We start from the raw sequence: 23891 nt of genomic DNA on the forward strand, positions 1-23891 counted from the left end.
TGTATTTTTTTTTTCCATATGGACACCCTGCTTCTAAGTCATTCATTGCTCTCTGGATTAAGTGAACTATGGCAGATACAAATCAAGGTCAGGTATATACATAAAGTAGCACATATGAGTTTATCTTGTGGGCAGACTGGATGGACCCTACAGGTCTTTCTCTGCTGTCATCTACTATGTTACTATTGTCAACCTATGAAGAATATGAGAATCAGTCACTCCTGGCCGCAAAACCCATTCCACTAGAGCTCAGGCTGCATCCTGGGTGGAAGTGAGAGCAGTAGGGGCAGAGACCTAGCCTTCCCTGCATTCTTTTGTCAGGCATTACGAGCTTGTGTTTTGGGATAAATGGGACAGTGCTTTTGGCAGGGCAGTTTGGAGGGGGCTGTCTTTCTTTCACTCTGTGCAGTGAGTGCTTTGGCACATCCCATACTTTTGGACCGAACAAGCTAAAGAAGGTGAGATTTTTCTTTACATGTTACTTCCTTGAATCCTCTTAGACCAGTCCTGGACCTGCCTTGGAAGACAGGGAAGTGTGATGGTTGCTTGGGGTTTTGTTCTGCCACCTGTTTCTGTAGTTAGCCTAGTTTGTAAGGAATTGTTCACAGGCCTCTTTCATGGTGGGGGTAGGGTTTGCTTGAAGTTTTCTTCCCCATTCTTCTTTTCTTGCGAGCTGCTTTGGCATTGGCATACTTGTCCTTGGCTGCACCTCTCTGTGAATGATATAATCAGAATCAAGTTTTCTGCCTCAATCTGCTGGTAAGGGGTATAATCTATAGGTCTGTATTGGTCTAGCAGGATCGAAGGAAAGGAAATTAACAGGTAAGAAACTTTGCATTGAGTGTAAGGTGCCCTTATGGTTTTGGTTGTAATAGTAAACATTGTTCAGTGTATATGTGGTGATAACATGAAAGCATGTTTAACAGACCCTTTTTTCATTTAGGTGCTCTCATTGTCCCAGGTTTGGCTTGGGGTGCTTGCTATTGAATACATTGTGGTCTTAGAAGTTTGACTGCTTTATACTCATTTTTTGCAGCACCTGACGACACTGCTCGCTTCTTCAGACATGCAAGTGGTGCTGGCTGTGCTAAACCTACTCTATGTGTTCAGCAAACGCTCCAACTACATTACACGGTTGGGATCAGATAAGAGAACCCCTCTTCTGTCACGCCTGCAGCACCTGGCAGAGGTAGGTTCTAATGGGCTCCTATGCCAAAACTGATATAGTTCATCATTTGTCCAAGAATTTTGTGTAGCAATGAGTCAAAATTGGTAAGCTTGTTAATTTATGAAATTTTGTTCATAAAGTTTTCTAACCTTCCTTTATTTGACGTTCTCAGTTATCACCTTTTGTTAAATCTTTTTTTTCTTTTGAAAATTGAGCCTTTGTCCTTTGTTTACTGTCTTCTTTTTTTTCATAGTCTTCTCTTTCTAGCCCCTTCTGTTTTTATTTGCTCTAACATCTGTGTTCTTCCTCATGTCTCTAAAGTCTCCTTGTTGCCTTTCTTGTCTGTACTTCCTCTATAATTGCCCCATTCCTTCTTTTGACACTCTATAATTTGTTACCTTTAAATTATTTCTTAGAGTAGAGATGGGAAATGGTAGACAATGATTGAAGAAGGGGTGGGAGACGAAGGTATATGATCAGTTGCAAATCCACTTTGATCTCTCACCTCATGCTTCCCTGCTATTGTCTTCTGTCCATATTTGATCCATTTTTCATACTTTGCGTCACCTTTTGTTTTCTTCTTCTGTTCCATGACCCTTTAGAAAGGGAGATGCAATTGTTTGGTCTGGCAGAACTGGCCCTCTGGCCACTGCATAGAGCCTGGCCATTTCCTGGGCTGACTCACCTAGCTCCTCCTTGGCCTGGCTGAGTGCAGTTTTGAAGTGCACCAGCAATGAAGCTGTGAAGATGAGGAACCTATGCTCATGCTGCTACTGATGATAGTTTTAATTTTATTTGTTTTTGTTACATTTGTACCCCGCGCTTTCCCACTCATGGCAGGCTCAATGTGGCTTACATGGGGCAATGGAGGGTTAAATGACTTGCCCAGAGTCACAAGGAGCTGCCTGTGCCTGAAGTGGGAATTGAACTCAGTTCCCCAGTTCCCCAAGACCAAAGTCCACCACCCTAACCACTAGACCACTCCTCTTGATTGACGATTGGGCTGGTGGAGCAGGTGGATTTTCTGCAGTAGTCATGAAATCAGCTCTGCTAGGCAACAGCTGCTATCTCTCCCTGGTCCGGAGACTTGAGTTACTGATATGAACGATTTAAAGTATGTGTTACAAAAAATAAATGTCTCTGCTCCCCCCCCCCCTTTGTGATGTGATAACTAATTGGTAAGATCTGTTATTAGAGCAGTTTATAGGGTATATATGCAGTTTGTACAGGATGCTGGGCAATTAGCACTGCCTCACTTGGAGTGGAGAAACCTGCTCATTGCAATCTGCATCTTTCACAGAGCTGGGGTGGTAAGGAGAATGGCTTTGGACTCGCTGAGTGTTGTAGAGATTTACACATGTTGGTAAGTTTTTCTTCCTGTTTATCTTGTCTTTGGATGCTACAGTCAAGTAGCAGCCATTGCTCCATCCCTTGCAATCTCTTGTTCCCACCAATTTTTGTTTTAGTCTTTGAATATCTTTACTCTTGCTGCTCTGTGGCAGAAATGGCTCACTTCAGATGCAGAGTTATTTTGGAAATAAATTGTAAAGTTCAGGGGTTGTCTTAGTGTTCAGTGTAGTTAAGGTACCATAAGATTCCTTTTGGAGTGAAATTTAGTGTTAAATCCTAAAATAGTTGTGCTACTTAAATGACAGTGTCAAAGGCCTTATGTATGTAGTTCCAACTCAAACCTTTTCACTGAATAACCCTATTTACAAAGGCACGTTAATATGGAAAAGGTGTGATAGTGAATATACCCCATTAAAAATAATGGGAGTTGTGGTAAACAATATAACTTTTATGAATATAAGCAGGAGGGTGAACCTTTGTGCTGGGGGGGGGTGGTTGTTGGCAGGTGCCATGAGTTGTTGGAGTGATCCCAGAAGATTAGATATTGAGAAGCTATCCTGGATGCCTTCAGAGTAGAACAATAGTGCATGAGGAAGAATATGAGAATGAGTATAATTTTATAAGACACAATGTTTTAACAATATGGAATAGGGAAATGTTTGACAGTTTTGGGGGGAAGAATTGTAGCATTGTGTTCCAGTGTTAATTCCTGTTCTCGTATACTTTTTGGGTTGCTTGTTCTGCTTTCCCCCTTGCCTCCTTTGGTTAGATATATTCAGGCTACAGTTGAAGATTTTAAACCTTTTGATGCCTTAGCTGTTCATTCAGGATATCTAGTGCTGCTAGAATATGAAGGTTTGAAATGTGAATTTCCCCAACTCTTTTCTGAAATTTTGAATACTCTGGGCAGGATTAACCTTTTTGTGGGCCCTAGGCAAACAAGTGTATTGTGTAAATACCCTTTAAAAATCACAACAAATGGTGCCCTGTATGGTTGATTTTAGAGGAAAACCAGCAAAGGAGGATGTAGCAGATAAGCGCTGCTCACCAACTCTTCCTGCTGACTAAGGGCAGTTCACAACAGGTGAAGAGAACAGATAAACCTCTGCAGGCAGAAATGGCTCTGGTCTTCCCTGTCTCACACACTTTCTGCCAACAGCTGACTTACCAGGGCAATAAACTGCCTTAGAGTCAATTGAACCACACATCAGAGAGAGCTGTACCTAAACGTGTAGGCCCTAGGCACATGCCTAGTTTGCCTATGCCTTAATCCTGCCCTATGTGTAATGGTGTGCTTTTGTTTGCCCCCACTCTCCCCATTATCCCCTCGAGCTGCTGATCAGTTTATGGGAACTTTGTAGTTTGGAAAATCCATGGTGAGACTTCATTGTTGAAATAACAGCAGAAGGGCTGTGAAAATTGCAGGGTGCCAGTCTGAAGGTCAGCGCAGCTTCCAGCATGATTGTGATGGGAAAGGGAAGGTCTCTATAGCAGCTGCTTTGTTACCTGCTCTCTCGGAGCTCACTGTGTCTCATTCCATCCTGTGCTTTATACACAGAAATACCCTCCCAGTGCCACCACACTACACTTTGAATTCTATGCAGAGCCAGGGGCTGAGGTCAAAGTCGAGAAAAGGGTGAGTCTCATACAGACTTGTTCTTCTACAGCTTATAGCAGTGAGAGATCTCTTGCAAGTTTTGTTTAGGCCAGGGACTGCAGAGAGCCAGATTCCCAGAGAAGGAAGGGGTAAAGTGCCAGGTATGGAGCCAAGTTCTTGGAGTCCTATACATAAGGCAGGCTCTGCTCTTCCAGATCATACCCTGCAGTTTGGGAGTTAGCATTATGGAGTGCACCTGTGTCGGGAGGGCAGCAGATGAAGACAGTATGGGCAACAAGTGACTTATTTAGCTTTAGTTTCCTGTTTCCCATCTGTAGAGGGCAATGGGTTATAGGGTTCATCACATTCCTAACAAGTAAAGTTTCTGTCCCTAAGATTCAGTTTAGCATTGTTTTTATAAGTCCAGTAGCAGCAGCTTATTTGTCTCGTTTTCTACCCCCAATTCATTGAGAATTTTCAGATGAAGTTGCTTTCTTTTCTCTCAAAGTGGGTGTTGTTGGGTGTAAACTGGTGACCCAGGGTCTCGCAGGCATGCAGACGTTGGAGACCTCTGAGTATAGCAGCTAATAAGCAGGAAACATTGTCCATGGCAGAAGCATTCTCTGTCCTGGTTATATGAATTGTATGTTTTTAAGATATAGGTCTTCCTCCACTGACTAAATGTTACAACGGCAGTTTGAGTTGGTGTTACAGAGCAGAAGAGCAATGTGTTGGGGTATAGGAGTTGCTTGGTAGAACTAACTGCTTGCTTTGCCACGTGTATTGCATGGCATGTGGCAGACATTGCCTCACTGCATACTGAGGGGATGCACCTCTGGAAAGCTGCGAGTTTGCAGACTAAGCGCTTAAGCAGGAGAGATGGCATCAGTCATTATGTCTGAACTGGGGAAAATGGTTTATAAAAGCATCAATCTCCCCACAAAGAGATATGCTTTAGTGTAAATGTCTGGTAGCCTTCCTATTTTATAATTTAGGAGCTAATGATGGCAGTGCTTCTGGTATGATCTGTAAACTGCATATACCACTATGGAAGTATGGGCTTCTTCACCCCTGTTCAATCACTCTTCTATTTTCTTTACAGACAACCAGCAACACACTACACTACATTCATATAGAGCAACTAGATAAGGTAATAAGGACATTGCTCTATAGGGGCAGTATGTGTGAAGAAAATGTGTGCTACTGTTCTGTTTCTGCTCTGCTCTTAGTGTGTTAATTTTCTGTTTGCCTTCAGTGATGTACTGTAATACTGTACTTGTAATCTAGCTTGGTCAAATAATTCATGACGGCGACACCGGTACTGATTCGTAAGTTTTATTTCTCTGTTCAGATTTCAGAAAGTCCTTCTGAGATCATGGAGTCCCTTACCAAGATGTACAGTATTCCTAAAGATAAGCAGGTAAGCTCAGTATTCCCAAAGATAAACGGGTAAGCTCTTTTCTCTTTTACTGTGTTTGCTTTGTGGCTCCCAGGTTCTACCCTGAGTAGAAGCTCTTGACAGTGAATCTGTGAAATAACTGCTTCAGTAGTCTGTGCATGGCTGAATTTTATTTTGTGATCTGTGGACACTCACTTTTCTGTCACAGATGCTTCTATTCACACATATAAGACTGGCCCATGGATTCTCAAACCACAAGAAGAGACTGCAAGCTGTTCAGGCCAGGCTGCATGCCATCTCTATACTAGGTAAGCACTATGAGGAGCAGGAAGCATTTCTCAGCTCCAGCTGTCAGTATGAAACTTGCTCATTAAATTTTTTTATGTTAGGTATAGGCTTGAATTGTCTTTATTTTTATACACTTTTTTCCTACTAGTATTTTTCATCTATTGTAGTCCATGCATAATGAGGGTAGCATTATAACAGGTGTTTATGTTGCAGGTGACACACACACCTATGTGCCTTTATAAACTACCCCAGGCAAAATGGGTACATGTATTTTATACCTGTTCTGAGGCAGGTGTAATTATATGTATGAGCTAGAAAGAATATAAATGCAAATGTTACCCTTTATTCTCTCTCCCCAGGGTTGCTGATACATATTGCACAAAAGTATGTGCTGTGTTTTTGGGCATCTGCTTTTTACACATGTATACCCTAGTCAGTTTTATGAGCATCCTAATGTATGTAAAAAGCTATTCTATATGCTTCTGCCCATTTATAAAATTGTCATTCCAAATATGTGTTCTTCCACTGAAGCGCATAATTTCATTCTCTTATGAACAAATTTAGTAGCTGTTTAGGACTTGCAATTCAGAAACATCATGTGTACATGTTATAAATGGTACTGCTATAAAATATAAAGCATACCACTAAGTTCAGTGTCAAATAGTGTAGGATAATTAAAATATTAGATGATCCTAATAAATGCTGCCCTTTGGGGAAGGGGAATAAGGGGTAAACGTAAGGGACATTTTTCAGACTTCAGATTTATTTAATATATTGCAAATAGAGATTTAAGCAGTTTACACAAGGTAATTATGCTAATAAGAAATGAGAATAAAAACAGGCCTAGATTACAATAAAATATAACTGTCATGTAGATAGGAAAGGGAAGAGGACAGAACAAGATAGATAAGGAAGGAAGGTGTACTGCAAGGAAAGACAGACATGAGTGAATTTTACTGCTCAGGGTCACAGTGTTAGGTTTGATTATGCATCTTATTCGATCCTGTGAGTAAAGGCTTTGGTAAAGAAATTTCATACAGTTGTTAAAATGTATGTCTTAAACGAGGGATTGTATTCCGTAAGGTTGGAGCTATAACAGAGAAGCAAGATATTCTAGCCAAATGAGATCAAACCTAAGATGTGGAGGTATAACTAGTAGATGTTAATGGGATGAACAAAGAGTGTGAATTGGCGAATAGGGAATAAGGTGGTAACCCTGCACGGGAATGAGGTTCGCAGGATTCCCGCAGGGTCGGAAGCAGTTCTGTGGGGATCTCATGGGGATGGAAGCAGTTCCTGTGGGGTTCCCGTGGGGACAGAAGCAGTGCCTGTAGGGTTCTCATGAGCGTATGCTGCACTTGCACCAGCCTCTTACCTACTGAGTACCAAGTTCTTTGAGTGCTGTCTTCTCCTCCTCCTCGCTTTAACAGCACAGATCTGGAAAGTCTCCATTAAGGAGGTGGTAGAGATACAAATGGAGATGAAATTCAAAAATGAATGGGGTAAACACAGAGGATCTCTAATTAGAAAATGGAAGTTATAAAAAACCTAAACTTAAATGGCTGCATGTGTGTGGATGTGTCACGTGACACTTAGATGGTGACTCCGGCTGTGATGAACTAGGGCCAATACCAGGAGACCTGTACGGTCTGTGTCTTATGGCAATCTGGTTTAGGATGTGCTGGAAACACAGTAGTCCTACATTTAGACAGAGAGAGTCGTGGATTAAAAGGGTGTGGCACCAGAAGGGCTTGCAGCGTATGCTCTGCCAAAGTGGAAAGTCTTGAGACGCTTCTTGAAGGTCGGGTGATCTGGAGTGAATTTGACCTCTCGAGGCAGCCCGTTCCACAATTGAGTGCTGAGATAAGGGAAAGAGGAACCATAGATGGTCTTATATTTGAGGCCACAAGGAGCTGGGTAGTGGAGATTGAGGTACGAGCAGGCTGACCTTCAGGAGTTCCTGGGCGGCAGGTTAATGAGAGTGTCCATATAGGAAGGGGCTTCTCCATAGATGATTTTGTGCACCAATGCGCAGATCTTGAACGCGATGCGGTCCTTCACAGGAAGCCAGTGCAGCCGCTCACGTAATGGTCTCGAACTTTCAAATCTTGATTTGCCGAGCTGCTGTATTCTGAGCAGTTTGCAATTTTTTTAGGAGCATATTTGTGCATCCCCCGTAGATACTGTTGCAGTAATCAAGACGGCTAATTACCAGAGACTGGACTAGATTGCGGAATACGTCTCGAGGGAAGTAAGGCTGGATACGCTTAAGCCTCCAAAGAGAATAGAACATTTGCTTGACTGTAGAGTTCACATGCTGCTCCAATGTCAAAGATCTGTCAACCAGGACTCCCAGGATTTGTAGGGATACCGAGATAGGCAGGACGAGCTCAGGAGTAATTAATGTAGGACTCCTGTGTTTGTTATAGGGCGAGGAGAGGATCAAACAGTGTGTTTTCTCGGTATTGAGTTTGAATCGAAAGGAATTGGCCCAGCCGTGCATGGTGTTAAAGCCTTGCCGAATCCTACAGGTAATTTCATTTAGGTCGTTCTCAAAAGGGATGAAGATAGTGATGATATCTGCGTAGATAAACGGGTTTAGTCCCAGTTTGGAGAGAGCCATTGCCAGAGGGATCAATATCACGTTGAAGAGGGTAGGTGGTAATGGGGAGCCCTGTGGCACACCACAGTCTGCTTTCCAGTGAGATGATATGCTAGAGTTGGCATGTACTTGGTAGGATCTGGATGTAAGAAAACCTCTCAGCCAGGCTAGTACGTTTCCACTTGCACCAAAGTAGTCTAGGAGCCACAGAAGTATGCCATGGTGCACCATGTCAAAGGCACTGGACATGTCGAACTGCAGGAGTAAAATGCTCTTCCCTTCAACTATTTCCCTCTTGAAGTTGGATAGGAGAGTGACAAGTACGGTCTCAGTACTGTGGAGCAGTCAAAATCCCGATTGCGAGGTATGTAGAATATTAAATTTGTTCAGGTGCGCGAGGTATATAGAATATTAAATTTGTTCAGGTGCTCACTAAGTTGTTTATTCACCAGGCTGTCCATGAGTTTTACGAAAAGGGGAATGGCTGCTATTGGTCGGTTGTTGGATAGATCACTACTTTTTTTCTTAGCGTCTTTAGGTACCGGGGTAAGCAAGATGCTACCATGGCTTATAGGAAACTTGCCATTACCAAGCATGTAGTTGAGATGTAGCGTCAAGTCATCTAGGAAACAGGCAGGGGCACATTGGAGCAAATAGTTGGGGCATGCATCCAGCCTGCAGTACTTCCTAACAAATCTGCGGAGCTCCAGCTTGACAGAATCTACAGAGAGAGTTGAAAAGCATGACAGTAAACGGTCTGCTGGTTTCTCGTCAGGCCCAGGGTCCAAGCCATTAATAAAATCACTAATGCTGGAATTGTTCTGAGGAAGGGTGCTCTGTAGTTTGTGGAGTTTGTCTTGAAAAAATTTTGCTAAATCTGCAGCGGGTGGGGTGCCTTCTCCTGTAGTGGTAAGCACTGTGGTATCCATTAGTTTGTTTACAAAGAAGAAGAGTTTCTTGGCATCGTTGTAATCCGGGCCAATCTTTTTTTTGAAGTAGTGTTTTTTTTTACCTGTATAGTTGTACTTTCTGTGAGACTGCTTCCATGCAGTTAGATGTTGTGTCCTGGTGCATTCGCCAGGCCCTTTCAAGTCTTCTGTCATTTGCTTTAAGAGTTCTAAGGTGATTATTAAACCACGGGGTGACTACTTTCCTCTTTGTTGAACACACCTTGAGTGGCGCAATGGCATCCAAGGTAATTCTGCATCGGTTATCCCAATTGGGGAGGAAGCTGTCTGAGTCTACCGGGTCAGGCCAGTCTGACTCATATATTGACTGCCAGAATGCCGCAGGGTCAACATACCCTCTCTTCGTGTACGATGTTAGGGAATGTGTGTGCCGTGGACCTTTTAGCTGCCACAGAATTGAGCAGGTGAGCTTAGTGGTCTGACCAAGGGACAGCTGACCATGAGGCATATTTTCAAAGCACTTAGCCTCCCAAAGTTCCATAGAAACCTATGGAACTTAGCCTCCCAAAGTGCTTTGAAAATATGCCTCCATAGGACTTTGGCTATGTGCAGATTGTTGTGGTTAGCTGATTTAAGGGAGAAGAGGTCTAGGGTGTGTCCTTTAGAGTGGGTAGCCTGAGTATTCCAGCAGGTAAAGTCCCAAGAGCTGAGGAAGTCTAAACAATCTCGCGTGTATGCAGAGGAGTAATCTTCGAGGTGTAGATTGATGTCTCCCAGGACAAGCACATTGGGACAGAGCAAGCATATATTGGAGATGAAATCAGTAAAGATGGGTTGCGCTTCACACCAGTTACTGGGCGGTCGGTAAAATAGGATATAAGTCAGGTGACCAAATAAGCTTTTATTAGATATTCTCAATGAAGCGATTTCGAGTTGCGGCATAATGGAGTAAGCAGTGGGTTCTATGATGAAGGTGGTATGGTAGATGAGTGCGATACCACCACATCTCCTACCAGGACGCGGCCAGTGGGCAAGCTTGTAGCCTGAGGGGCATAAATCAAGCAAGATTGGGTCAGTTTGGTAGCGGACCCAGGTTTCGGTGATGAAGACCAGGTCAAGGCTTTCTAGCGCGGTCCAATCAGTAAAAATGGAGGCATTTTTGACTACGGATCTGGCATTTGCATAGCCCACTAAGACAGAGCAAGAGGAAGGTGACAAGGACTGCGACTGGTAAATGCATAGAGGTTGGGGTTCTTTGGTTGGTTTGGTGTGTAAACTAGAAGGACGGCTCGGTAGTCTGCATGAGGTGCGTAGAATGGGAATGGGGCTACTTTCTGAAGGTGAGATGGAAGAAGAGAAAGAGAGTAATGAGAAAAAAAGACACGCAAAGAAAGATGCAAACGTCCATTTTGGAAGCAGGGAAGAGGAGTGGCTCCTGGGATGACACCGGTTGCTACAAGTCACCGTCGGATGTCACAGCAGCACGAAGGTGGAATGGCACAGCCGTGAAGGTGAGCCTTCTTCAGCACCACGTCTAACAGATCTGCACCGCAGGCTCAATAGTGTCCCTGGCTCGATTAGGTTTGGTCCTCAGTGCAGAAAAGACTTTGCAGCACTTACTGGAGCTGAAAAAGGGATGAGTGTGCAGAAGGACCCAGCCAAAACACGCCCACAACATTGAAAAGCAAAGCCAGGACAAGGTGGGCGGGCATTTAGTCGTACACGCCCCCAAATTATAGCAGCTCCCTCTACAGCGACGACTTCACCCTCTCCGTGTCAGCTCCGTGAAACAGAGGCAGTGGGCGCCGGTCAGAGGAATCAAAGTGGAGCCTCTGGCGTGCAGCAGTCAACGAAGACGAGAAGCCGCTCCCAACCAGCCAGCTGGTTTATGGCCTGTGTCCTGCAAATGAGTGAATAGGCTGGAGTGGGCTTTGGCAACTTCAGCAGTTGGAACATAAGGATATGGCCAGGCGGACTTCTATGGTCTATGTCCCAGAAACGCCACAGAAAGACCATAATCAAGTATATAATATCACATTCATTGTTGTTTTAATCATGAATTGATAATGATTGTGACTATTGGGCAGACTGGATGGACCGATCTGGTTTTTATCTGCTGTCATTTACTATGTTACTATTAATCCTCTCTGCTGCCGGGCTGATGCACAGACCTCCGTTCTGACATAGGCACGAGCATCAGATGTCACCTGACCTACTGGCGTGTGCATGTGGTGATCTCTTAGCACACAGTGCCAGTGAATCAGAGAAGTCTTACATGTGCGCACCAGAGTGTTCCAACTTCTGTTCCTTCCTTGCCTGCAGTGCTGCAGCTCAAACCCAGAGACAGAGCCAAAAAGAATTTTTTTTAATATACCATTAAATCCTTGTGGGACTGGATGAGGACAGGTTAAATTCTTGTGGGGATGGGTTAGATTCCCCACGAGGTGGGTGGGGACAGGTTGGATTTCTGTCCCCGTGCAACTCTCTGCCCTGAATGAAAATCTGATAAGTCCAAAACCAAAATCTCAAAAGCAACCCTGTAATGAAGAGGAGGCCAATGCCCAGATACAAGAAGGGAAGCAACACTGTCAAAAATTTTTGCCCCATAAATTAGTTTAACTGCAGTATTCGGAATAGGTTGTAGCTGACAGAGTTGATAGTGTGGAAAACCCTGAAGGATGAATTACAGTATTCAGTCGTGAAATGACTAAGTGTAGAGTAAACATAGAGAATTGGTATAAATAAGCTGCCCATTTCTGTTGGAGTGTGAATAAGGATCTTTTGTCTAGTATTGAAACCAGGTCTGAGAGTATTAGATGCTTGTCAATTAGAAATCCAGTAGGACTGTTAAGAATTTTTTGTTTTTGTCCTTAAGTGGATTTGTACTCCATGGATAATGATTGAGCATGGAAAATTAGATGGAGCAGTCAGGATAAGCAAATCAACAATTTTGATGATAATGTAGTTTCAGTTGACTAATTGTAAGTCAATCAGCGACTTGGATGAACGAACTTTCAAAGCTCAGTGATAGCATGAAAGGTATGTGAGGGTATTGGTAAATGGAGCTCACCCTGAGGAAGATGTTTACCAGTGGTGTGCCACAAGGTTCGTTTTTTTTTTTTTTTTTTTTAACATTTCTGTAAACTATATTGCTGAAGGATTGTCTGGTAAGGCTTGCCTCTTTGTGGGTGATGGCAGAAGCTGCAATAGGATTGATATCCCTGATGGTGTGGATAACATGAGGGAGGATGTAGCAAAGCTTGAAGAATGGTACAGAATTTGGCAGCTAAGATTTAATGCTAAAAAATGCAGGGTCATGCATTTGGGCTGCAAAAACCCGAGGGAACAGCACAGTTTACGGGGTGAAGAACTTTTGTGTATGAAAGAGGAGTGAGACTTGGGTGTAATCATATGTGATGATCTTAAGGTGGCCAAACAGGTAGAAAAGGCGATGGTGAATGCTAGAAGGATGCTTGGGTGTATAGAGAGAGGAATGTCCAGTAGGAAAAAAGGAGGTGGTGATGCCCCTATCTAAGTTTCTGGTGAGACCTCATTTAGAATATTGTGTATAATTCTGGAGACTGCACCTTCTAAATGATATAAACAAGATGGAGTCGATCCAGAGGGTGGCTACTAAAATGGTCAGTGGCGTTTGTCATAATGCGTATGGGGAGAGACTTAAGGATCTCAATATGTATTCTTTGGAAGAAAGGTGGGAGATATGAGAGTGATGTTTAAATATCTATGTGGCATAAATACACAGAAAGCGAGTCTTTCAATTGTAAGGAAGCTGTGGACTGAGGGGGCATAGGATGAAGGTGAAAGGGGATAGACTCAGAAGTAACTCAAGGGAATGCTACTTCATGGAAATAGTGATGAATTAGTGGAAAAGCCTCCCGGAGTAGGTGGTGCAGAAGAAAACTGTATCTGAATTCAAGAAAGCTTGGGATTTCAAGTACATAGGATCTCTAAGGGAGTGAAACGGAGATTTGATGGCATGTATGGGTTGACTGGATAGGCTATGTGGTCTTTATCTGTCTTTATTTTTCTATGTCTCAATGAGACTCAAGTGAGTAGAAATTGCACGTCTTGACTATAGATGTAAAACGTTATCCCACGTGTTTGCAGAAGAATGGCAAATTGTGATAAAATGTTAAAAAGAATGGATTCAAGGACCAAGTCTTGGGGGATTCCACAGGGAGGATCATAAATTAATTAGACCAACATACCTGGAAGGATCATCTTTGTAAATAGGAAAAAAAACAGGTTAGAGAATCTGTGACACATTTTCCAAACGTTTAAGAATGTCGTGGTTGACCAGGTCAAATGCTGTACTGAGCTCTAGTGAAAGGAGGACCTTCTTTTTCCCCATTTCATATTTTGGTGAATAAAATCAGTACAGAAATGTCAAAAACTTGTATGACAGGAGAACTCTTTGGGAGCACTCGGAACGTCCAGGCAGTGTTGTGTTTGCCTTGGTGTTCGGGACTCCTTTTGAAGCTCCTGATTGACACATGCACTTAAGAGTATCGTTGCCATGGGATGTGTGTGTATGCCCAAAAGGGGTGTGACCAAAGGGGCAGGTCCCGCCCCTTTGGAGGCCCTTCATAGCAACTGTGGAGTGTGGGATTCTGCTCTGCCCCAACATGGGTAAGTGGAAGGTAGCTCCGAGGAAGGCTCTTGTCCCGCTGGTTATTAAGGGACCCATGGATCTCCATTTTCAGTTCACTGGGGGAAGAACCATCTGTACAAGTGAGCACAGCAACTTCGGAAGCTTCGCTTTCTTTAGGGGGGGGGGGGGGTACCCTGTACCTGCAGCCTGATTTAATGTCAGAGGACTTGGGCACTTCAAAAGAAGGTGGTGCAGTAGCTCCTCCGTCTATGCTGAGTACTGAGTTTTCCAAAAATGAGCAGGGATCATTGGATACTCGGGTACCAATAGCGGTAATGTTCAATTATGGATACATCAGAGTTCTGCATTATTTATTTATTTAGAACATTTGTATCCCACATATTCCCAACATAGCAGGCTCTATGTGGCTAACAACATGTATGGAAGGAACAACATATTAATACAATGGCGGAATAGAGAGTAAGGACCATCTTGGGGAGGGGGGGGGGGGGGGGAGACAACAGGGAGGACAAATGAGGGACAGCAGGGAATTAAGAAGCAGAGGAGTAAGTTTTTTTTTTTTTTTCCCACATAGATAAGACTTGAGGAGTTTCTTGAACAGAATGCAGTCGGCCGTCTCTTTTTTTCAATATTTTTATTAAAGTTTTTGAACAGATGTTTCCCTAACAAAAGATATGCATCATATAATTAGCACATATTTAAATATAACCAACAAACTCCCCCCCCTCCCTCCCTACCCTAATGTCCAATTTCAGATTTCAACTGAATGTCAGTGTTGCTGAGTCCATGGGCTTATCCTTCACAGTCATGGGACCATCAGCTTAGGGGCGTCCAAGTCTATTCCCCCCTCTTTCCTCCATGCTCTGTATCCTTCCCATTGCGTGTTGAATTGTGTGACACGTCCAGATCGGATCGCTGTCATTTTGGACATTTGATAGAGAGAGTCCATTTTATGAATCACTTTTAGCACCGGCGGCACAAGTGGACTTTTCCACGCTGATGCCAGTGCAGTTTTTCCAGCTACTAGCCAAACCGATGTTCTCCGATGTTCTGGTATCCGGACTCCCGGTGGACGGATGTGGAGCAAACAAACCTCTGGTCTTGCAGGATATCGCACTCCTGTCACTTGGGCAAATAAATCAAGCAGTTCTGACCAGTATGATTGTACCTTTGGGCATGTCCACCAAATGAGAAGCATGTCCCCCACTTCTGCACATCCCCTCCAACAATGATCAGACCCTCGTCCATACATTTTTACCAATCTCTTAGGCGTATAGTACCATTGATATCATATTTTATAACTGTTTTCCACCATAGAGCTGGAAATAGAGACCCGTAGCATGTTATAAGTTGTAAGTCCCGTTCCCAGCGCTGTATATAATGCAATATTGGCTCTGTATCGCTAAGTAGCACCTCATAGAGGCGAGAAACACATCCTCTATGTCCTCCTACCCTCGCCACTTTTTCCAGGGTTGTCTTCTCTAGGGATAGCTCTGTTTTAGCTCGCCTACTTATATAGTCTCTGATGCGGTTATGGTGGAACATATGAGATGATGGTAGACCATACTCCTCTTGCAATTCTGTAAATGATAACATCTGGCCCTCTTCCCAAAGTTGACTTAATGTGTTAAGCCTTCTCTTCTCCCAATGTCTATAAAGTGGGTTGTCTATTCCCAACGGACAGCCCGGAGCAGTTTTTATTGCCATCTGTTGAAAATATGTTCTATTAGGGAAGCATCTCTTCCGTATAGCTATCCAGGTCTGCAAGGGATATTGTACCACCAATGGAGCTCTCCTAATATATATCTGAGTTTGAGCTTTTGACATCCATAATAAAGAGTGTAAGTTTGTGATCCCCAACCAATGTTCCATTTGCAACCACAATTTTATGCTACCAGCGCTCCACTCCGCTAGCATACATAATTGTGCCGCTTGATGGTACAGATTAAAATTTGGAACTCCCACGGATGTCTCTTTTAACGTTGAAGGCAGAGCATTCCAGTAACGAGGACTCATGAAGCAAAAAGAGGAGACGAAGAGCAATTTGTATCGTAGGTTCTTGCAGTTAGGATAGTGGAGATTAAGATAAGTACATAACGGTTTCTGGAATTTCTGGTGGGGAGGGCAATCAGGCTGAACATATAAACTGGAGCAACCCCGTAGATGATCTTGTGGATTAGAGCACAAATTTTGAATTCAATATGCTCTTTTATTGGGAGCCAGTGGAGCTTCTCTCTTAAGGGTCTAGCTGACTCAAACCGGGATTTGCCAAAGAGCAATCTGGCCGCCGTGTTTTGCGCCGTCTGGAGTTTCCGTAGGGTGTGTTCTTTGCATCCAGTGTAAATCCCATTGCAGTAGTCAAAATGGCTCAATACTAGAGAGTGGATTAGAGTCCGGAATAGGTCAAATGGAAGGAACTGCTTGATACGTTTCAGTGACCGCATGGAGAGGAACATTCTCTTTGTGATAGACTAGACTTGAAGGTCGAGGGACAGGTGGGAATCCAGAATGACACCAAGTAGCTTCAAATTATCTGCAATGGCGATGGAGTAGTCCGGCATAGTAATCGTGCTGGGAGGTATTTATTGAACGGGGAGGAGAGATTGATGCATTGGGTTTTTTCCTTATTAAGCTTGAATTTGAAAGCGTTCGCCCAGCTGGTCAGGATGGCAAAACTAGTTCGTATTGTGTCTGAGATTTCAGTTAAGGAAGATCGGAAGGGAATATATGTACAGGTTCAGGCCATGGTTGGATAGGGCCGTAGCAAGTGGAGACGACATAATATTAAATAGGGTTGGTGATGGGGTGCGCCCTGAGGGACTCCACAGTGGGGTCTCCAAGGTGGCGAGGTAGAGGAATGGACTGTGACCTAAGATCGACAAGAGAGAAATTCTCTGAATCACTCTTAAGACATAACCTCCAGTTCCAAATTCAGATAGTAAAGTAAGAAGGCGGTCGTGGTCCACCATGTCGAATGCGCTGGACAAATCAAATTGTAGAAGTAAGATGTTTTTCCCAATTGAAATTTCCGGATTGGGAGGCATGGAGTATAGAATATGTATTCAAATAATCAGTGAGCTGATAGTTGACCAAGCTTTCCATAGACTTGACTAGTAGAGGGATTGTTGCAACAGGGCAGTAGTTGGAAAATATGCTAGGTTCTTGAAGCCGCTGCCTATGCTTTATATCGGATTGCACCAGCGTCTGTTTGTTTCATCCCATGAGAATTCTGGAGATATATATATGTATACGTCAGTTTGAAGACCCCTGAGGAAGGCCTGTAGGCCGAAATACAGACCATGTAGGGTCCTAATAAAACTTTTTTGGTGCTCTTACTCTTTGTGATTTGTATCTGTTCTATCTTGGTTATCTTCCGTTTTTTTTGTTGTTCCTTGTGGTTTTTAGGGGAGATTTGGACCACCTTCTTGTTGGTATCAGGAGTTCCATCTTCATCGATTATAAGTGGACTTATAGGTCCTTCTACTGTTTTCTTAGTGCATCCAGACATTCAAGACGAGATTACAGCAGAATGGGTCTCACTGGACGCAGGGCTGAGAGTGGGAGCAGCCATGGCTCAGCTCTACCCGTTGGTTCCAGAGGAGAAAGATAAATTGCAACTTCCCAGAGTGGGCTCCCTGGTTATGATGGTGACTAAGAAGACCACCTTGTTGGAAGGGGGCATTGCTCTAAATGATCTACAGGATAGTTAGCTAGAAGGCTCGATGACAAAAAGGAGTGCCCAACTTCTTCAGATGTTGGAAAGAACTGAGATCAATGCCCTATGCAGCCCTGGCTGGAGCCATATCTACTGTATGTCTTCCCTCCTTGGCCCACAGTAGGCTGCGTGATGAAAAACAATTGTATTGCATCAAGGTTGCATAATTCTTGAAGGCCCATATCAGCTGTGGTATGTGAACCTGATTGAGCTGCTGCACAGGGATCGTCTGTCATCAGCAGGTACTCGGCTTACTGAAGCAAGGTCTGGTGCTTGTGGATAATCCATGCGCCTTTGACCTTATGGCTTGGCCATTGAAGGGCTTGGTTGAGACAAAAAGGTTATTCTGATTAGGTCATTGCTATCTTGATTCAAGCTCTGAAATGCTTCACATCCATGGCGTATGCGAGGGTATGGAGAACATTCAAGGGCTGGTGTTCTGAACACGGACTTTCTCCCTTCTCTACTCAGGTCACACAGTCTAGCATTTCTCCAGGCATGTCTTCAGAAAGGATTGGCGTTGGGTTCTCTAAAAGTTCTGGTTGTGGCTTTGGCCTGTTTCAGGGGCTTACTATCAAAGACTTCTCTTGCGGCTTACCCAGATGGCCTTTGATTCTTATGGGGAGCAGGCTGCTTTGACCTCCCGTTCATATACTGTGTCCAGAGTGGAATCATAATTTAGTCCTTTAGGCTTTTCAGAAGCCTCCTTTTAAGCCACTCTGGAAGGCTGCCTCAAAAGACCTTACGCTAAAGACAGCGTTCTTGGTGGTGGTTGCGTCAGCATGTAGGATTTCATAGCTTCAGGCTTTTTTGTCGGCTTTTCAGAGGCAGGGGTCTCCCTGCTCATGGTTGGTTCCTTCTGAAAGTGGTATTTGCTTTGCCTTGAGCTTACGTCCTTTCGCAGAGAGGATGAAGAGGCTTCTTTGAAGTTTCTTGATGTGTGTAGTGTCCTGAGTTTCACAAATCAGATGTACTGTTTGTGCTTTTTGGTATACCTATATGCTTGGCCTCATGGCTTGCATGCCCACAACTGCTAAATGTCTGAAGGAGACTATTGTGTCGGCTTATTTGCTTGCAGGGAAGCAGGCTCTTCAGGCCTTGCAGGCTCATTTTTCAGGGCATTTAGCGACATGGGCGGAGACTACCTTACTTAAATGACTAGAAATGTAAGGAGTGGAGACAATTTTTTCAGGTATATTAGTGGAAGGAGGAAGGTTAAAAATGGAATTGAGACTAAATGATGCTGTGAACCACTGTGTGGAGAATTATGAGGGTAAACAAATACTTCTGTGTTCACAGATGATAATCCTGGAGAAGGATCACAATTGGCTGGGAAAGGTACAGATGAAAATGGAGTGGCATATGAGTATGGAGTAGATATAGCACCATTCATGGAAGAAAGTATTTATGATCAACTTGAAAATTTGAAGGTGTACAAAACCTTGGTACTGGACGAGGATCTATCTCAAGATATTGAGGGAGCAGAGGTTCTAGCAGGTTCTCTTAAAGATTTGTTTAATAAATCCTCTGGGATTGGAGAAGGGTGGATGTGGTCCCTCTTCACAAATGTGGTGCAGAGAAGAAGTTGGAAACTACAGGCCGGGAAGCCTCACCTCGGTTATTGGAAAAGTAATGGAAGCGATGCTGAGGAAAAGGATAGTGAATTTCCTGGAAACCCAATAGTTTAAAAGATATGAGTCAACATGGTTTTACCAAGATGAATCGTGCCAAACAAATCTGATTGAATTATTTGACTGTAATCTATTTAGCAAAGCCTTTGACAGGGTTCCTCATTGGAGGCTCTTGAATAAACTTGACAGGCTGAAGTTAGGACCCAAAGTGGTGAACTGGTTTAGGAGACAGATGCCAGAGGTTGGCTGATTATTAGTGGATGAAGGAAAGGTGAGCACTTGGATGAAGGAAAGGTGAGTAGTGGCATGCCTCAAGGATCGGTGCTGGGACTGATTCTCTTCAATATATTTGTGAGTGACATTGCCAAAGGATTAGAAGGTAAAGTTTGCTTTTTTTTTTGTGGATGATACCATGGTTTGTAAAAGAGTGGACACCCTGGAGGGAGTGGTAAACATGAAAAAGGATGTGCTAAAAGTTAGAAGAACGGTCTAATGTTTGGCAATTAAAATTTAATGCTACTAAATAGGGACACGTTGAACCCACTAGAGTCACTCAACATTCATTGATTACACCTGAACTCCAGTATATTTAAAGTTTAGAAAATGTCTTTATTGAAAAAGTGTGCCTTTGACAATCAGCACTTATCCTGGCTAAAATCATCAATATACTCATTCATCCACCTTTGCGAAATGTAATGTCTTTAAATCCCCCATACAGGTTCACGGTCTCTTTAAATCCCCCATACAGGTAGTGTCTCTAAGAAAAAGTTTGGGTGACGTAAGCAATACAGCTATTTAAAGATGGCGTTCTGGCCTCTCCAGTTAGTTTCAGCGTAGCGGTTGTTAACCCATGCGTTGGGATGTCCCAGTCCGGCGAGCAGCTGGTTTAATTTGAGAAAGTAAGTGTGATATTGGGCTTATTTTGTGATTTAGTATGATGTATGGATTTAGTTATAGAGGGGTGTTAATGGGTTTGTGTTGTTTTAGATGTGGTGGTGGTTTCTCTTGATGAAGTGAGCGAAATGCGGTCCAGCATTGGGGAACCAGCATACGTATGAGGAACAGCTGATGATGAACAGTGGAATTGTTGCCTTTCACCGTGTACCTGTATAGGGGATTTCAAGACATTACATTTCGCAAAGGTGGATTGTGCAAGAGACTATAAGTAAGCGGACTGAAGGTGCAACCAGTACAGCTTAGTTTGAATAAAGTACCCGAGTGGAAAGCTGGGATGAGAGACTCAATTGGAAATTAACAGCAATCCAAAGATTTAGAACATTGCAATAATTGTGAATGATAATGGTTTATGTGTATTTAAGTGAGTGGGTATTGATGGAGAGTTCAGTCAGGTACTTTGTGTGATTGGTGAATGAATGAGTATATTGTTGATTTTAGCCAGGATAAGTGCTGATTGTCAAAGGCACACTTTTTCAATAAAGACATTTTGTAAACTTTAAATATACTGGAGTTCAGGTGTAATCAATTAAAATTTAATGCTAAGAAGTGAAAATGATACACTTAGGAAGTAGAAATCCAGGGGAGCCATATAGGCTGATATGTACAGACAGGGAAAGAGACCTTGGGGTGATAGTATCTGAGGATCTGAAAGCAATGAAACAGTATGACAAGGTGATGGCCATAGCCAGAAAAATGCCAGGCTGTGTAGAGGCATAACCAACAATAGAAAGGTGCTGATGCCCCTGAATAAGTCATTGGTGAGGCCCCACTTGGAGTATTGTGTTCAGTTTTGGAGGCCGTATTTTCTAAGGATGTAAAAAGACTTGAAAGAGTCCAGAGGAAGGCAACAAAAATGGTATGGGGCTTGCACCAAAAGACGCATGAGAAGAGACTGGAAGACCTGAATATGTATACCTTAGAGGAGATGAGAGACAGGAGAGAGAAACTAGAGGACATGAATTGAGGGTGCGGAGTGATAGATTCAGGAGTAATGTCAGGAAATTCTTTTTCATGAAGAGGGTGGTTGATGTCTGGAATTCCCTCTTGAGGAAGGTGGTGGAGATAAAAAAAACAAAACAAAACAAAAAACGTTGATGGAATTCAAAAAAGGTGTGGGATGAACACAGAGGATCTCTAGAGAATGGATGATATAAATAGCAAAACTTAAACGGTTGTATCTGTTTGCATGTTGAATGGTGGTTAGATGATTCTGAGGGGAGATATGATAGAAGTGTATAAAATAATGAGTGGAATGGATCGGGTGGATGTGAAGCGACTGTTCACGCTATCCAAAAATACTAGGACTAGAGGGCATGAGTTGAAGCTACAGTGTGGTAAATTTAAAACGAATCGGAGAAAATTTTTCTTCACCCAACGTGTAATTAGACTCTGGAATTCGTTTCCGGAGAACGTGGTACGGGCGGTTAGCTTGACGGAGTTTAAAAAGGGGTTAGATAGATTCCTAAAGGACAAGTCCATAGACCGCTATTAAATGGACTTGGAAAAATTCCGCATTTTTAGGTATAACTTGTCTGGAATGTTTTTACGTTTGGGGAGCGTGCCAGGTGCCCTTGACCTGGATTGGCCACTGTCGGTGACAGGATGCTGGGCTAGATGGACCTTTGGTCTTTCCCAGTATGGCACTACTTATGTACTTATGAACTAAGGCTGGTGCTGGGCAAGCTTGTACGGACTCGTATGTACCTTTGCCAAGCACTATATAGGGTGGATGTTACGGCACACTTGGAATCCAGTTTTGAGACCTCGGTCCTCAGGGTGGCAGCCACTTTATGGATTGCTTTTGAACATCCCTCAGGTTCTGGAATATAGTGGGAAGGTATGTAATAGAAGGAGAAATTAGGTCTTACCTGATAATTTTTTTCTCATTAATATTTCCCTCTATTCCGGCGGCCTGCTTGAGGTTTGAGATGTTTAGTTGGTGCGAAGTAATGGGTCAAGTAATTACTGTCAATTTGCATAGTGCTTCCTGCATATCTCTTCTGTACAAGTTGTCCAGAGAAGAGAGGTCCACACGTGTTTGTGCTTCTGGTTAGTGTTAGGTTAGCGAGTTTAAGGTGATTGTTTATTCTGAGTTTCTCCTTACTGCTTGTTTACGTAAATACTGAGGAGCTTGTCTGGATGCTAAGAGAGATGTCTCAGCTCAGTTCTTTCAGTTCTCTATTCCACCTACTGGTTCTGGAAAAGTGGAAGGAGTAATGGAATGAAAATTCAGGTAAATCCTAATTTCTTGTGGACCATCAGAAGGTGGGCAACTTGGAATTATATCTTTATTGGTCCCTATTTATTTTATCTATAAAATTCTGTAATTGTGCATAACTGTTAACACTCTTCAGGTTGCATGACAAAATCTTTGAGTTTAAGTACTCTGAAATTCAAGTATTTTTGAAAATAAATGGAAAAGAGCTGTTTATATATGAAAAATAGATTCGAAAATTGATCTGTATATTGAAGAATAGCACAATTTAAAGAATTTTATAGATAAAAAAAAAGGACCAATGAGGATTTTTGGTGTTGGTATAGGAAAGTAGTATTCCAAGTTTCCCACCTTCCCAGCAACTAGTAGTTGAGAGAACTTCTAATGATTTGAGTAATTGCAACATAATTCTCTCCACTACCAGGAACTTTGTGAAATACAAAACTTGAGAAAAATCCTAACTCAAAAATGCATGTAGGAAACTTACAACTGTAGCACTGATTCTTATGATTGAAACAATGTGAACTGTACCTAAGAACAGGCAGCACTATAAATATTACACGGGATCGTAGAACACTAATACACTTAATAATGGTAAAACAGAACAAGTGACACTGCTACAGAGGTCATCACAAATGACATGCAAACAGAATGCCACACCTCAGTCACTAGTAAAATACAGACAAAAAGCCTTCACCAAATACATAACAAGGGATCACAAATTAGAAATAGAAATATAAAGGCAAAAATTTAGTTGGAAACTAGACGTACTACAACACAGAAATAAAAACAAATGTTTCCTCTTGTACTGAACAAAATACAAATACATCTATGATATAAAGTTTCCATACCTAACATTCCACCTAATAAATTGAAAAGAAAACACTTTTCTACCTTTGTCTGGGCATTTTATTTTTCCAAGCATGCTGGTACCAGTTTCTCTTTTGCTTTCCTGTCTGTCTTAGACAACACCTGCTGGAGAGAGAGCCTATTTGTCCATAGCCTATTTGTCCTTTCTCTACTCTCCTCCTTTCTTCTTCCACTCCCTCATTTCATCCACCTCTGACATATTACTTTCTGTTTTCTGTCTGCCCACACAAATTTCACCCTCACTCGTCAGACCTCCAGCTATATTTCACTTACCTATCAACTTTCCATCTCCTCCTTTCACCCCATAGTTCTGCTGTCTCACTCCTTCTCTGGCCTCCTTTCACCCACTCCACTCACCATCTTCCTCATTTATCTCCTTGAGAACCCTCATAGTCTCTCCCACATGGTTCCACTATGCCAAGCATTTCCGCTCCCTCCCCTCATACCTTGTTGCCCAGCATCTCCCTGTCCCCACTCTTCCCCTCCACACCTGTAGTCTAGCAATTCCCTGGTATCTCCCCTCCGTTTCTCAAAAAAGTGCAGCTTCAGTGTTCAGCA

At 42.9% G+C, this 23891-nt stretch overlaps 1 protein-coding gene across 1 annotated transcript in view; it reads left to right on the forward strand.

Moving 5' to 3' along the window:
• Nucleotides 1–23891, forward strand: part of HUWE1 (HECT, UBA and WWE domain containing E3 ubiquitin protein ligase 1) — a 1034695-nt gene that overhangs the window by 120762 nt on the left and 890042 nt on the right. The window contains 6 exon segments of the mRNA XM_030194273.1: nt 1037–1189; nt 2469–2531; nt 4077–4154; nt 5218–5265; nt 5467–5535; nt 5723–5822. Coding sequence (XP_030050133.1) covers nt 1037–1189; nt 2469–2531; nt 4077–4154; nt 5218–5265; nt 5467–5535; nt 5723–5822 — 511 coding nt within the window.

The sequence above is a fragment of the Microcaecilia unicolor genome, chromosome 2 (assembly GCF_901765095.1).
Source record: "Microcaecilia unicolor chromosome 2, aMicUni1.1, whole genome shotgun sequence".
NCBI classification, from domain to species: Eukaryota; Metazoa; Chordata; class Amphibia; order Gymnophiona; family Siphonopidae; genus Microcaecilia; species Microcaecilia unicolor.